Genomic DNA, 16,767 nt, shown 5'->3' on the forward strand with positions numbered 1-16,767 from the left:
GTTTAAAATATTCCATTTAAAAATCAAATTTTACATAAAACATTATGACTATAGATTGGTTCTTAGACACAGGAGCTACACCTAGCTATATTTTGTAGAAGAGGCTAGGCATCACTCGATGTTGGTTTACAGACTTAACTTCATAACTGTAGGAAAAATATTTCTTGTAGGGTTCTCTGTCCAAAAAAGCAAAAGCCCTCTCCCCAGGGTGTCTTGCTGCCATGTTGAAACATCTCTCTCTCCTTTGCTACCTCCTCAGAGTGCCATCATGCCTACACATCTCTCCATAGTCTGAGCACTACTGGAACTCAGGCTGTGGCCTTCTTGTCCCCTCTGCCTCCCAAATCACCACCTCTTCTATCTGTTAACACGTGCTTATAAAATAAGGAAGAGAAACACATTTGGGCCTCACATTTTATCCTTTGATGGTATGAGATCCTAGAGGCAACCCTAGCTTTGTATCTCATTTCATGGGCTACATCAATGACAATGTCAATGGACATGTGCTTTCACCTCTCTGGGCCTCACTTCCCCTCTAAACAGAGACAATAACCCTTCCCAGAGTGAACTGTCATGGAATTAGGGTAGGAAAGAAACTGGCACACAGTGGCACTAATGTCCTAATATGTCAGTTGTAGATGGGGACTGTCTTCCAGAGGATGGAACATAGATGTTTCTAGAATGTGTATCTTGAGTGGCAAAGTTTTGCTGATATTTGTACTTCTGATAAAACCTACCAGGATAAACCACATGTTTGGGAGGAACAGCAATATGTGTTTTGTGCTATACTGCAACGGATTACTGTGCCAGAATCAGTTCCTAGTTATACAACACTGATCTGTGGACTTGGCCTCCTCGGGCTCCTTCCACTGAAATAAATTGGCCTTGAGATCACACACCACAGCTTAAAGGAGGTTGAAGAGAATAAAATAGTTTTCCTCAATTCACTATCCCACTTCTCACTGTAGAAACAACCGCAGGGGTTGCAACATTACCCCTGAGAGAGGCAAAGCTGCATCCATGACAGTCTGCTGACCAACTTACTGTAAGGTAAGCAGCACTGAGCCAAACGGATAGAATCAAAAACTTCACCTTGTTCCTACTTACTGTGAGACTTGGGCAAGCCAGCTGTGCTCAATAAACCTCCACTGGGAAATGGTGGTGCTGTATGGGAGCGCACCTATAATCCCAGTTCTCAGGAGACTGGGGCAGAAAGGTTACCATGGGTTGGTCCATACCAGGCTGGTGAAAACCACAGAAACAGCTGACCTGAACAAGGGAAAACTCTTGGTTCCCAGACTAACAGCTGGGAAACCAGCATGGGACTGATCCAGACCCCCTGAATGTCGGTATCAGTGAAGAGACCTTGGAAATCTATGGGGCCTCTTGTAGTGGATCAGTACTTATCGCTACCATAGGAATGGACTTTAGGAGCCCATCCCACATGGAGGGATACTCCCTGAGCCTAGACAGGTTGGCCTAGGCCCTATCCCAAAGGATATGACAGACTTTTAACCCCCCCCCCATGGAAGGCCTCACCCTCCCTGGGGAGCAGAAAGAGTATGGGATAGGTAGGGTGTTAGTTGGGGGGGGGCAGGGGAGGAGGGAAGGGAAAGGGACCTGGGATTGACATGTAAAATAATCTTCTTTCTAATAAAAAAAAGGAAGAGAAAGCCACTGTTTTATGGCCATAGTGAGCTCTTTCTCTGTCACATTCAGGTTTATATATTTATCTCTTCCACCAGCAAATGACTAGAATTTCAGTTCAGTAAAATGCTGTATGTGTTTTGAATATGTGCATATGCCGTGTGTGTGTGTGTGTGTGTGTGTGTGTGTGTGTGTGTGTGTGTGTGTGTGTGTGTGTGTGTGTGTGTGAGAGAGAGAGAGAGAGAGAGAGAGAGAGAGAGAGAGATGATCAAATCCACATGGCCACTCTCTCGTCTTCTGCATGCCAAAGCATCACAAATCCATAACAGCCTATGGTGGCAGCAACTACATATATACATAACGCTGCCCAGCTGACTTCGAATTGTTCTCACGTGGCGTGCAGTTTCCTTTGCAAAATATTTCAAAGATAAGCCCTACCAAGCTGTAATAGAGGGTATCCACACATGACCTGGGGGCTAAAGTCCCCTCAGTTCTGATGGGGTCTTTGTCTATAGAGCTTCCACTAACCACACCCCTGGTTCCTTATTAAGACAACTAGAAGGAGAGGCAGGCTGGTCACCTATAAGCTGCATATGGAAGAGTGAACCTTCCCAAACTTCTGAAAAAAGTCTTCCTGTGCCTGGGCCAAGGCTTCTTCATCAATGTAGACTGCAGGCCTCTTGGCCATGATGAAGTACTGCACCTTCCGAAGGCTCCAGCCAATCACGTAGTGGAGCCAGCCGCACACTGCGGCTGTGGAGCGGCCCACCCCAGCGTTGCAGTGGACATACACAGTGTGTCCATTCTCCAGAAGGGCGTGCAGGAGGCACACTGCCTGTGGCAGCATCTGCACTCGGCCTAGACAGAGAAAGCACAGAATACAAGTGACTAGAGAAACTACTATGTCACAGCTAGAAATTCTACCAGTGCACTACAGCAGAACCCTGAGCTCAGGGGAGTGGGGTGTGACAGTTTGCTTCATTTATTGTTTTAGTTGAAAAAAAGTGAAACAAATTTAATACCTGAGAATATCAAGGTGGAGAGAGCATCCCAGAGACATCAGACTATTCTGAACCTAACTATTCCAGGGATATTAAAGCTTTTTGAGAAGCTTCGATATTGATGCAAATCTCTCTACAAAGTTAACTACCAAATGTTTTTGACAGGGCACGGGTCAGAAGAAAGGATTTTTAACATCTTTTTAGAAGCATTTGCAGAGATTTGGCAATGGTTTTAGAGGGTTTCAAAGGAAACTTGATAAATCCTGTCCCCCTCAATCTCACTACTCCTAAGTGTCCTTCCAGGGAGACAGAAAGCCCACAATTAGTTCACACTGGTTAATGACTCAGTCGTACTCACTGCTTAGACAGATGCAATTTGAGACAGAATTTAATATGCTGGTTTTCATTCAAGTAACCGAGTGTTATATAACCAATTATTTATGCCACCACAATCCAGTGAATACTGACACAGATTTGATTTCTTTCTGTGTTATTGGAAAGCTGTGACCACAGTGTTACTGTCCTCTGGCTGCTATTCTGATGATCAAATGTCTCCCCATCCTGAGAAGTATGCTAGTTCTGGCTGAGCCCCAGCAGCTCCTGCATCCAGCCAGGCAGGAGAGTAACAACCAAGCAGCTTCTGAACTCTGAGCTGACCATTCTTTCTGCTCATACGATCTCCCTATAGAGATATTCAGTGAGTTTTTGTTTATCTGTCTAGTATTTTGGTGCACAGCATCATGACAAATTACTTCAGAAGGGAATTAAAGGGGATGACTACACAGAACTATTGGGTTTTAACTGTGCACTTGCAACTTGGCATTCTCTAGTTTCTCTGTATATCATTGAAGGGCACAATGGTCCCAGCAGGATCTCCCAGGACTACAGAGCTAGCTATCTCATGTCCATGTTGTGGTTCCTGTTGAATGACTGAAGAGATGAGAAGCCCCTCCCTCACCTGCAGATCTTCACTGAAGCCTAGATTCTCCCCAGTGGCTTTCACCCCTGAGATGTCCTCTTTAGAAGTGCTAATACCCTGACATGGCCAATACAGTGCCTTGGAATCAGGAGCCAGTACCATGAAAGGTAGTTCTCACAGAAGCTCACCATGGCTCCAAGGTCTCCTCAGTCATGGTCCCAATGAAATCCTTAAGTGGCTACTCAAATGAAGTCAGTCTGACCCCAAAGCCTCTGACCTTGACCCCCGTGCTGTGTTCCTTCCTAATTCACCTGGTTACTGGCACTTTCCATCTCTCATCTCAGTCTGGATTCTCAAAGTCCCTCCATGTTGCTGTGACCCTGTGTGACTTCAGTGTCTTCCTAGCTCCAAGAAGTATGCCTCCAGGGGCCCCAGTGCAAAACCTGAGTCACCAAGGAATGAAAAAGGGTCCTCACTGTACAAGAGAGATAGTATCAACCAGAACGTACAAAGTTACATTTCGTCTCTTTCTCTCTCTCTCTCTCTCTCTCTCTCTCTCTCTATATATATATATATATATATATATATATATATATGTGTGTGTGTGTGTGTGTGTGTGTGTATACACATGAGCACATGCATGTGCCAGTGTGTGTTTCACATGGAACTTTATTTGATAAAATTTTCCAGCCTCAAACAGTAAGGTAAAAATAATCCAATTCTTTTGCTAAAGTTTTACTTGTTATCTTATGTATGAGTGTTTGCCTCTTGTACCCCATCATACCTTGTACCAGTGGAAGCCAGAAGAGGGTGTCAGATCCCCAGAAACAGGAGTTACAGACTATTGTGGGCCACTATGTGGGTGCTGGGAATCAAACCTGAGTCCTCTGCAAGAACAAGTGCTTTTAACCACTGAGCAATCACCCCTGCTCCAAGATTATAATTTATGAAAAATATTCCATTTAAATGTTGCTAACTAAATTGAAAAAATTACAGCCAAGCAAAACACTCCACCATCTGTGTTTCTCCCCTTGAAATTTAAAACAAGCACTGGGTATAAGTAGATACTCGATCAACAATCATTAAATATCTCAATTAAAAACTGAAGGAACAATAATGAAACAATACCACTTGTTTGATCTAAGACACTGTTAGGCTTCTCTGTTCTACCTTGTGTTCAAAACCTGCTACAGGCTAACCTAAATCTGGGATGACTAAAAATTCCCTGAAAGGGGAGTAGGTGTTGAACAAGCCAAGGTTATAAAAAAAAAAAAAAACAGAGATTTTTAACACCTGGCACTTTAGGACCTTAAATAAGGGAGATCAAATGCCCCCAAAAGAGATGCTTTACTTTGTCTAAGGTTGACCAAGAAAGAAATCCACGGCATGCATGCACACCTTTCCTTTCTTAGCCTGGGGGCAGTTTGTAAAGATACACAGCATTATTTTACTTGGACAGTCTTGTTTTCCACCTTCGAGCTATAGTATAGATGAGGGTGCATCTTATCTATGGCATCCTTTGTAGAAAGTTCAAGAACTCCCACCCCTATCTGAGGAGCTACTGGCCCTTGAGAGCTTCCAGGTAAACCATTTTGCTTCACAATGTGTCTCCTGTAGGTTGACCATGCTGCAGAGGATGGACCCACATCATATGGTCAGCACAAAACAGACCCCATGAGTTATATACAAAACAAACCAAAAGAATACAATGTGGGAAGGGTATATGAAGGTGAAGGTGGGGGGTGGATCTGGAAGGAATTACAAGGGAGGAGTCAGGGTAAGTCTATCAAAATACATTTTATGAAATTCTCAGAGAATTAATAAAACATTTTTTAAAAAAACTTGTCACTAATCATACAGTCTATTATTGTTGTAAATTTTTTTTTGGTTTTTCAAGACAGGATTTCTCTGTGTAGCTTTGGAGCCTATCCTGGCACTCACTCTGGAGACCAGGCTGGCCTCGAACTCACAGAGATCCACCTGCTTCTGCCTCCCGAGTGCTGGGATTAAAGGTGTGCACCACCACCGGCATTACTGTGTAATTTAAGAAAAATGGTGCATGAAAGATGCCATGTGACAGGGTTCAAGCAGAGGGTTTTTTATTAGAGAAAGGGGCCTTAAAAAGGGGAAAGGGAAGGAGGGAGACCAGCCTCCGGGAATGGGAGCCACAGGAAAGAGAGAGGAAAGAGGGAGAGAGGGGGGAGAGATGGGGGGCAGGCTGGGAGATGGGCAGGGCTCTTTTAAAAGGGAACATAGTGAATATGAACATAGTGAATTGTGCTCTTAGTGGCTGTAGCTAAGGGTATATCCTGTCAGAACCCCAAGGGCAGGCCAGTACAGATGCCTGAATTATAATCTAGTTAGTAGAGATTCCCACCCTTAGGTGTCCAATGCTGGAATTAATCTGCCTACATTACAAGCTACTCAATGCCTATAAAGCTCCAGCTTGCTCAGCTTCTGGTCTCATGGTCAGTGTCTTTGCATAAAGATAGAGATGAATTCAACCTGCTGAATGAGAAAGTGACCAACTGAGGCCAGACTCATAGAGCTCAATGGGAAGGGAAGAGGGTATTACCGGAAGAGAGGTCAACCCAGAGTCTGACTTCCCCTGAGAAGGAAGTACTAATAGGCAAATGCAGTTTCTTTCATTGAGGTAACTACTGGAATTTGGAGGTTTTTCCCTTTCCAGGTGAAAGAGACAAACCACATTTTACAGAAGAAGAAATGAAAAAAATGTCTATACCTTATATGACAAAATGTACAACAGGGAGGATCAATAGCACAATTGGTTGCAGCAGGCCTGTGACAGTTGAGTCTAACAGACTCTCCTTTGCAGACTTAGCCTGACAGCACTGCCAAGGAGCTCGGAATGCTTCCAGACAGATCCCAGACCTTCCCCCTGGACTTCTAAAAATATCTAGGTGGATTCATCTATATATGCATTAGTCTGTAACTGTAAATTACATAGATTAATCTGTTGGTAGGCAGTCACCCTGCTACTCAGAAATAGTTAACTCTTTGGTCACTTCTCCAGGTCCGACTGAGACAAAGGAATCCTTTATGCAGTGTCAGTCTGTCCTGCTGCAGTATCAGTTTGTCCTACTGCAGGAGATAGTGGAGGGGGCTGCTTCTTTGCTCTCATCCTGCTGCTCTGCTGGCTGTACATGCTAGCTGGCCTTATATGCACTAACCTGGTGACCCAGTGACACCCCTCCAACACTTTGAATACAAGTACAATGGGTCCTAGTGGATAAATAGACCCCAAACTACTGAACAAATTGCCTATTTGCCTGCAGAGCCTTCATTTAGCAGAGCAGGGAATGCAGTGGGGTGAATAGCAGTTAGAATTAATAGCTCAACTGTTCCCTGCCTGTTTCCCCCATATTTACACGGATGGGCAACAATGCTGTGAAATTAGAGCCACAGAAGCCAAATCAAAGTGTCTGTGTGGGTTACAAGAGTCCTAACAAGTCTGTGACTGTTTTAAAACCAAAGACCATCTGTGCAAAAGCAAACCCATGCCGCTTTCAGCTGATGCGAATTCTGTTTCTGTTTGGGGTTTAGCCTGGAGAAATGGCAAGGCTCTTAAACTAAGCTAAGATTCAGATGATCAGATGACTACGAGAAATAACCGGAGTGTCAGTATTTCTCCCCACCACAAGGAACATAAATTATACTGCTCCTTAATGATGGAACAGTTCAAATCTACAGAGGGACCTGTCTGGCCAGGAAGATCACCTGAGGTATTTGAAGTGCCAAAGGTGGCCAGTGACACAGGTTTTCTATAGTCCTCAAGGTGTTCTGCTTACAGACCACTGGTTGTTAGGGTGATTGATGAGCTATGTCCACTCAATTCACGGCTTTGCATACCTCTAGCTAATCAGGAACACAAGGAACTGAAATTATGTCGGTCTGTAGACTCTGCCTGAGCTATACGAAGAAACACGTAGTTGCTGCTTCACAGCCTGGCTTGGGGAGCATTGCTGTGAGTCAGACTACCACCCTCAAAATCTGGGCTGTGACTCTTTCCAGTCAGAAGACCTGTTCCCACCACACAACCTTTTTGTGCCTCTCTCTTCCTCTGCAAAATGGGGCTGACTATAACGTCTATCCAGGACCTTCTGAGAACTTGATGAGTTAAGGCATGTCAATCGGTAGTGGGCTGGATTCACACTATGTCTTTACAGAAGCGGAGGGGAGAAGCCTTTTCTGGCTTCCTAGCTAGGCTTCACTGCCATTCTTTACCCAGAAGAATGAATCACTTAACTCCCCAAGCCGATGCACTCTCTACAGCTCTCTGCTGCCCTCTGCTGACACATTGTTAACACTGTCGTTCAGATGTGGTTCTCTTACCTGAAAAGTTACCCCTACTTCTCAGCAACTGTCTACCTTATCTACATACGGCTCTTCTACAACTCCAAGCCTCTGTGATTTTGTCTATGTTCCTTGTTGCACTAACATTGAGCTCCCTCTGCCCACATCTCACATCTCTCTTCCAAGCCAGATCTACTTCAAATGCTACAGAATTAATGTAGGCTGCCTATCTGCCCTCTTGTGAAGGAGGGCATAACCCCCAGAGCACATCACATCATTCACTGTCCACTCCCGCTGTAATTGGTTCTGAACTTGCCTTACTGCATCTTATGCGTATTGTCTCTGCTTTCCCAGTGGCACCCATCCAAGGTAACCCATTCGTAAAGACTGCGCTCCAGTGCTTGCCCAGTCGATGCTGACTCTACCGTCCTCCCCACAGCCCCCATGCCTCACTGCTCACATTATCACCCATCTTCCTACACCCACATCACTGGATCCACAGGCCCAGCTCCAACTGCCCACGCTGCAATGGAAGTGGACTTATGATGAAAACACTAAAAAGAACCATGACATTGCCCAGCGTCTCATCCTTTCTCTGCTGTAGCTTTGCTCGTACAGTGTGACATTCTCACTGTAGCCCAGATCCTGGCGGCACTTTCATATCCTCAGTTCTTCACCCACACTGGTCTTTCAGCTCCTATAACATGCCACCTCCTCTCCTGACATAAGGGTTCCTTATTCCATTCTCTCCCATCCTGCGGTTTCTCCATTCAGTGCTCAGACACTACCTCAAACGCCACTTCCTCAAAAGCATTTCTAGACTATCTATCCAAGCTCTGCAGAAGTCTGTGATTCTTTAAAACTAACTCATTATGCTTTTAAACTCCTATTTTTGTCCATTCCATTAACACTTGCCATCCATAAGGGACTATACACTCCATGCTCCCGGACACTAACATAATGCACACACACACGGTAGATACCCAATATATATTAAGTATATAATATGTGTATATGTTATAAAATATATATTTAGTATATATAGTATAAAAATTAAAGTTAGACAGAATCCTGTCAAACCATCTAAAGACATATTAAATCTAAATCCTTATGTTAATTCCATTTTATAATTAATATTTGAGACATTCAATTACAGATGTCGGAAAGACAGACAATAAGTGTGCCTCTGAAACAAGTTCAGCAAAGAACCAGAGTGTTTCTTCTGACCCTCACCCTCAGTGCTCATGTCTGGTGTGGGCATCCAGATGTAGGCTAATCCTTCTTCCTTGTACAGCTTCATCATGGTGTCTGGAGTCATGGGTTCAGGGTAGCGGTTACAGCCTGAAGAATTCTGGATGATATCCCATTCGGTCTGGAAATTCATGACAGCTGTAATTCCCAATTCATGCTTCAGCTTGATGGTCACATGTTCTAGTTGGCGAGGGCAGCTACCCAGCCAGATATTTGGTAGAATTCTGGAAAAAAATAAAACACATGGAATCAACAATGACTACTGCTCTAACCTGAGTTCTCAGTATCTGCATACACCATATACAATTAATCTTTCAATCTGATGAGGAAAGGCTAGATTTTTAAGGATATAAGAAACAATAGTATTTTTCAAAAATACCAGTATTACTGTTCTAGGAAAACACATCATGACTCAACAAGCACACCAGGAAGTGGATGTTAGAAACTAAATCCAGCAACATACAGAAATGAACTCCCCAAGATGTGCTCACTGTATGAATGCTGCACAAAATCCATCAATTCATTTCAAATACTACCAAATTAAATGTGAAAACAGATACCATCATCTCAAATTTTAAAAATACACATTGCTAAAATACAGCCATCACTCCTGTTTAGTACTATGTAATTTTTCCAAATAGTATAAGACTTGTGAAACATACTAAACCTCAGAAACAGTGAACTTGAGTTAAATAAAATCAAAACCAAAATAAATCCATTAGCTCCCCAATATTTTTCTATTATGTCATAAAAGGTGATGTGGTAGTTTGAATGTAATTGGCCCCTATAAGCCCTTAGGGAGTGACACTATTAGAAGGTGTGGCTTTCCTGAAGTAATTAGTGCTGTGTTAGAGGAAGTGTGTCATGGGGGGGGGGTGTTATGCTTTGAGGTCTCCTATGCTCAAGATACTCTCAATGTAGACACAGTTCACTTCCTGTGATCAAGATGTAGATTTCTTAACTCCTTCTCCAGAACCATGTCTGCTTCCCTCTGCTTCAAAGTTAGATGTGTCCCATACAACTTGCTTTTGTTAATAAACAAGAAATGCCACTTCCCATTGGGTATATTTAAAACTGCATGCATGATTCTCTGTGCTCTTTCCCTGCTGCAGTGACTGAGTGTAAATGTGAATGAGCTTCTGGAATGCTCTTAGAATGCCAAGCTCCAGTCACAAGACCAGCTGCCCTACAGAGCTAAGATCCAGTTGGGCTTTGTTTGTTACCTCAGCAATGCACCTATCTTGTTTTGGTAAGACAACATATGTCATTAACGGCTTGAAACTCCTAACATGCAAGACAGAAACTGTGCAGGGGTTTGCGTTTTCAGTAAGGTCTCTTCACATTGACTTCAGAGCAGTGTTGTGTGATACTTTGATCGAATTCTGACAATAAAGTTTGTTTTGAATCAGAGGGTGGAGCTACCACTAGCTGACCAAAATTAACCATAGAAGTTTTGGAGGACTGTGTACAGATAGAGAGACAGGAAGTAGTAAGGCAGGTCTAAGAGGATCTCAGTCCTTTTGGATGGAGAAACAGAAGAGGAGGTCACTGATTGCTTCTCCACCGATTCTCTGATTACTCGGGTTCTTACCCTGATATCTGACTCCCAATTTTTTATTGATAAATCAAATAAACACATCAGAGCAGTGGCAGTCTACTATGTCAGTCAGATTTGTCAATATTAATGAGAAGTTTGGGGTTGTCATACTGGATGTGGCATGTACACCTGGCAGGTTAAGACCCATAGTATTGCTGAACATCTACAATGCAAAAGGTAGGTCCCACAACAAAGAACCATCTAGTCCAAAATGTTAGCAACACATGGGGCGGGGGGAACCTTGGCTTATAAAAATAAAAATGGCACTGAACTCTGTCCCCTTGAGGAAGACAACGTGGAATAGGTGTAAGCTCACCATATCTCACCAGGGATTGTGGCGCTCATAGTTCATTCTATTCTGACTGACAATAACATACTTACATAGTATTTTAAAATATATACTGGGGCTGGAGAGATGGCTCAGTGGTTAAGATCACTTCTTCTTTTGTAGAGAACCCATGTTCAGTTCCCAGCACCCATATGGAAGCTAACAACTGTCTGTAATTCCAGATCCAGGGGATCTGACACCCTCTTCAGGCCTCTGTGGCCATTACACTCACAAGGTGCACAGAACACAAACATGCAAGCAAAACACCCATATGTAATATATATATAATATATAATAAATCTTTACATATTCATATATGCAAATATAAGAAGGACCTAGGACAAAATAGAAGTTCTTTATTAGACATCTGAAAATCACTCTAATGTTTTTATCTATAGAAGAAATAGTGTTACATATAGCCAAAAAGGTCAAGTTCAAATGTCAGTACTAGTACTTAGTAACAGTCACATGACTGTCATTTACCATCTCTAGTTTCTGATGTGCTCATTTTTTGGAACAGGTCTAAAAGTAACCAAATCACAGAAATTCTACACAAAGTAAGTACAATCAAGTACTACGGTGTTTGAATAAGGCAATCACAAATACGCAAGAACCATGAGTGCAGTTTACATCAAGCTATAATCTTAATTCATACTGATCAATAACACTGACAAATGACTATATCATACTCGCCAAAATGCATTTTCATTTTTCTCTATTTTCTTCACTTGAATGCTGCAAGGTATAAAACAGTCACTTATTTTTTAGTATGAAGTCTATGTTGGATTTTCTTTCTTTTTTTTTTTTTTGTCCTTTCTTCTGTCTGTTCATTTTTGCTTTCTCTCTTTCGGCAATTCTTGCTGCTGTTGATGTGAACATGAAAACAATCCACTCACTTCAAATGTGGGTATTTCTGATCCTCAGGAGAAACATCTCAAAGGACCTAACCACCTTTCTATTCCCTATTTACCAAATAGGGAAGTGTTTTTTTTTTCCTAGTTAGGTTCTTATCTAAAAGATAATTGTAGCTATATCCATATGGAGGTAATAAAGTAAAAATAATCAAGGAAAGCATAATGGTCCTGGAAAGGTGGGCTTGAGAATTCTTGACCCCAAAGAATTCTGAGATAGTCCACTGGACACTATCTCACTTAGTCTCACTTAGTAGACTAAGAGAAAGACCAGAAGCACGCACTTGCACAATGTCTAGACCTGTGACAGAAGGACCGTGTGCCTGTGTACTTAGTGTTCACACAAGTGTAGAAGTTTCATGGCCCCTTGTGTTATGGTGGAAAGGGAATAGGATCTGGCTCCATCTAGAGCCACATCTAACCTTCTATTACTCCTTGGAGATTCCCCTTCCAGGATCCTGCAGAATGCCTGTGGAATGTAGCGTGGAGCTTCCACATGTATACTCTAGAGTTGAACTCAGCACACCAAGTTACCCCATGCTGTGGGAAAGGGAAGTAGGAACTCGTTTATTGAATTAAGTAACATAACCTATTGAATAGTAATGTATAGTTTCCTGGAAAAAATTTAAGTGGACTGGTAAAATGTCAAAATGTGTATTGATGACAGAAAAATTGAATTTCAATGTTGCTCAGCATTCTCTTAAATTCTGTTCTCTTTGACTGAGGGGCATTTAATATTTACCCAGCCGATATGTGAAAAAAAAATGAAGTGGCTGACTAATTTTCCAAAAAGGATTTGCAATTGGCATGAAAGCTGAAAAGCAGTTCACAAAGATATGCCAAAGGTTAATTGACTTGAGCACTGGGAAAAACAAAATAAAACCAGAGTCCCTACTACAGTCTTCATATAGAATCATGATGCTAAAAGGGGGCACTGGGGGTGCTATTCTGCCATCCCATTCAGCTCTGCTCTTAAAGTAATTTGAAAAAATGGAGAAAGTCAAAGCAAAAATCAAGTCCAAGCTTGACACTAGACAGACAGACAGATAGATAGATAATCTGACATTGTATTTCTCATGAAAATCATCCGCATGCCTGCATCACAAATAAAGACCATATTCTACATTAAATATTTCCAACACTTTCATAACCTACATGACTCTTCCTCCAGTAATATGATGAGCCAATCAGTATTTATCCCTACTGCACGAATGGGCTTTGGGATCCCATTCCTTATGGAGGGATACTGTCTCATCCTAGACACACAGGGAAGGGCCTAGGTCCTGCTCCAAATGATGTGACAGACTTTGATGATCCCCCATGGGAGGCCTCGCCCTCGCTGAGGAGTGGATGGGGGTGGGATGGGGGATGGGTGGGGGAATGGGAGGACTGAAGGAGAGAGAACTGGGATTGGTATGTAAAATAAGATTGTTTTTAATTTAAATAAAAAATCAATTTTAAAATATAAAAAATAACCCCCCCAAAAAAGAAAGGAGTATTAAATGATAGATTCCTTTAAATAAGATGCTGTGAACCCAGGATACAGCTAACTAAAGATAAACTTTGCAGCAAGCTTGTACTAAAAGATAGAGAATGAGTTATAAAGAGAATCAAACTGAGTATTTTATGGGATGAGGAGATAAAGGCTGGAGCTCGATAGAAACACACAAATCAGTGCTAAACAGACAGCCAAAGTGTCCCTTAAGGCCATCCTATTTGCACTCATTCTCACAGCAGGTGCTGCAGTCCTACATGGCACACTGGAAATGATGAAGTGCATAGTGTACTTTCTAAATTGTAATTCAGCTTTTAGTTCACTCAGAAGGATAATTTGACATCATTAAAAATTCATTTTTATTCATCTCACCTTATGCTAATCTTCTTTTGGTGTCAGTAGTAGTTAAATAGTTTTTAATATGTAGGATTTTAAGGTAAAAGTAATTAGTGAAATACGAAGTTTACAGAACAAAAATCTCTAGGTAAATTTAAGCCTATCATTAAGGAGCAAATATTATGGCTTATGGTTATATTATAAATTATATTATAAGCCCCAAGAGAAATATTTATGAATAATTTACCATAGTTTTTTAAGTTATGGTAGATATTTTTGGCTGCAGTATTTAGATTATTTAGAAAGGTCAGATGGAAGCCACTGTGCCAAATTAATATTAACACTCAGTCACTCCAGAATGAAGTTCCCAAGCCAGGCTTCACTTTCACAGAACAGAAAAGACCTTTATAAAGCCGTCTATTTGCCAGGGTTCTGTTTGCCTTTCTGTGTTCCTAGAAATTACCCATTTATCTGTGGAACTCTGTTTCAGACCCACTGGCCTGGTACAACTCAGCAAGTGGTGGGAGGGACATACTGTGTAAATTTTAGTTCCTTTTAAAGGGAGTAAATATTTGCAGGTAAAATAAGAGGGACTTACTCAGCTCTACATGTACACTCCTAAGTCCAAGTCCTTGCCTTTCTCCAAAAGATTCACAGACAGAATGAGAAACTGCAAACTGTTCATGACATAGAAGTTAAGAAGAGGTGTGCCCATATTATAATGCACACTATTCTCAAAAATGTCCAAAATAAGCCTGCCTATGTGACCTGAGAAATATTTAATAAAGTTATATGCATTAGGAATGAAATGATGGTTGGAAGCTGAAGAGATGCCTTGGTGGTTTACAGCAACTGTTGCTCTTGCAAAATTGAAACCCAGTTTCAATTCCCAGAACACACATGATAGCTTACAGCAATACATAACTCCAGTTCTAGGAGACCTGATACCCTCCTCTGGCCTTCATATGGGGACACCGGTCACACACATGATATACATACATATGTAATGTTCAACACCCATCCATAAAACTAAAGTAATAAATCTAAAAAAAAAAATGGGTTTTTCATTTTCTTATTTAAATTAGAAACAAGCTTGTTTTACATGTCAATCCCAGTTCCCTCTCCCTCCCTCCCTCCCTGTCCCCTCACCGAGCCCCATCCCCTTTCTGCTCCCCAGGGAGGGTGAGGGGGGTCTTCAAAGTCAGTCATATCATTTGGACAGGGCCTAGGCCCACCCCCATGTGTCTAGGCTGAAAGAGTGTCCCTCTATGTGGGAATGGGCTCCCAAAGTCCATTCCTATACTAGGGATAAATACTGATCCACTACCAGAGGCTACGTAGATTGCAAAAAATAATATGTTTTATGAGAACAGAACTTTGTGTTGAGGCAGGAGAGACAGCCCAGTGGTTAACAGACTGTACTGTTCTCCCAGAGGATCCACGTTCAGCACCCAGTATCTCTATCAGGTTACACACAACAGCCTGTAACTCCAATTCCAGGGGACTAAATGCCGTCTTCTAGATTCTATGAGCACTGAAGTCACTCACAAATCCCCACAGAGACATATACACATAATTAAAAATAAACTTTGACAAAAGGATGGAACGTTGTGGGGGAGACATGATGTGAAGCTCTGTCTCATGACAGGACTGTTACACACGGGAACTCACGGCAGTCGGAGGAACTGGCACTAACCTACACAAGATCAAGCCTAGCACGGGGCGGGGCTCCTGAGATCCCACCCCTAGATGAGTTATTGGCAGTTGATGTCTGCTGGGAGAAGAGGGTCGCTTTTTTAGGACTGTGGCCACTAGAAGGTTTCCCATTCCCCGGTGAATGACCCCATGTGTGTGTGCATATGCATAGTATTAACAGAATTCAGTAGAATAAGTAAATAAATAAATAAATATTATAAAAGAAGACCAGGAAGTTGAGAAGAAGATGAGGTGAAAAGTCCTAGGGGAAGCTAGAGGGGGTTATATATAATCAAGATATTATATATACATATATATACATATATATATATCCTTCAAAGAATGAATAATTCTTTAAAGAATAGAAAATTGTTGAAGAAAATTACCACCTTGTATTATACTGCTCCTTATATTTTTGGTTGTGAGCCTAGCCTTTAACGGCTGAGCCATCTCTCCAGCCTTAGGACTGCTTCTTTTGTGATTCAACCAACCTCAAGCTAAATAAAACCCAGCCTGTTAACACTACAGCTTAACTGAAGACCATGGGAAATGAGTAGCTACCACTCTACAATTCTGCTTTCTTATTGCAAATCAAAATCAGTTTAATTCATCTGAGTGAATGTGGCTTTGTGATGCCAGGCAGTCAACATTGTGACACTGCTGTTGGCTTCACCTGACAGGCTGGCGCCTGAGGTACAAGAGCTACTGAGGCATAAGGACGGGGGTGCTTGCTGTGCTTCAGCCGTCAGTCAAAGCAAACCTCATCTGCAATAATGCCAACATCAGGCAGAGTGAGCATACAAGCACTAGGCAAGAATCCATCCCAGGGGATCAACAGGAGACGCTGGCATGGAAGTGGCAAGTTCATTATATGGACACAGCACCTGAGGTGTGAACCTCTAAAGGCTATTAGAGACAGAAACTAGCCTTCTCCTAAAAAAGGAAAATCAGCATTATTTTCTGGCCACAGATAATAAGAAGATAAGGGAACCAGAGAAATGAAATGGTTACATGAACATGGACGTTTGTTAAGTTATCACACCACAAAAAAAAAAAAAAAAAAAAAAAAAAAAAAATCCTAACTGTGGAGTTAGAATTCCTTTTCAATAAACATGCCAGCGAAGTATATTCCAAGAACAGAAAATAGATTTTGCTGAGACCCTATTCAAAATCCAAACCCAGATGAAAACCTGAGAAAGAGAAAAAAATGTGTGTGTATATGTGCAGAAAACTTCCGGAATAGGTCCCTGAGGACCCTGGGATCCTGTCTCTG

General features: G+C 42.0%; 1 protein-coding gene across 1 annotated transcript in view; it reads right to left on the minus strand.

Moving 5' to 3' along the window:
- Positions 1-1,553: 1,553 nt before the first annotated feature.
- Epm2a (EPM2A glucan phosphatase, laforin) overlaps positions 1,554-16,767 on the minus strand; it is a 98,147-nt gene continuing 82,933 nt past the window's right edge. Inside the window, 2 exon segments of the mRNA XM_027402020.2 lie at positions 1,554-2,505; positions 9,115-9,356. Coding sequence (XP_027257821.1) covers positions 2,228-2,505; positions 9,115-9,356 — 520 coding nt within the window. The 3' untranslated portion in view covers positions 1,554-2,227.

The sequence above is a fragment of the Cricetulus griseus genome, chromosome 2 (genome assembly GCF_003668045.3).
Source record: "Cricetulus griseus strain 17A/GY chromosome 2, alternate assembly CriGri-PICRH-1.0, whole genome shotgun sequence".
Lineage (NCBI taxonomy): Eukaryota > Metazoa > Chordata > Mammalia > Rodentia > Cricetidae > Cricetulus > Cricetulus griseus.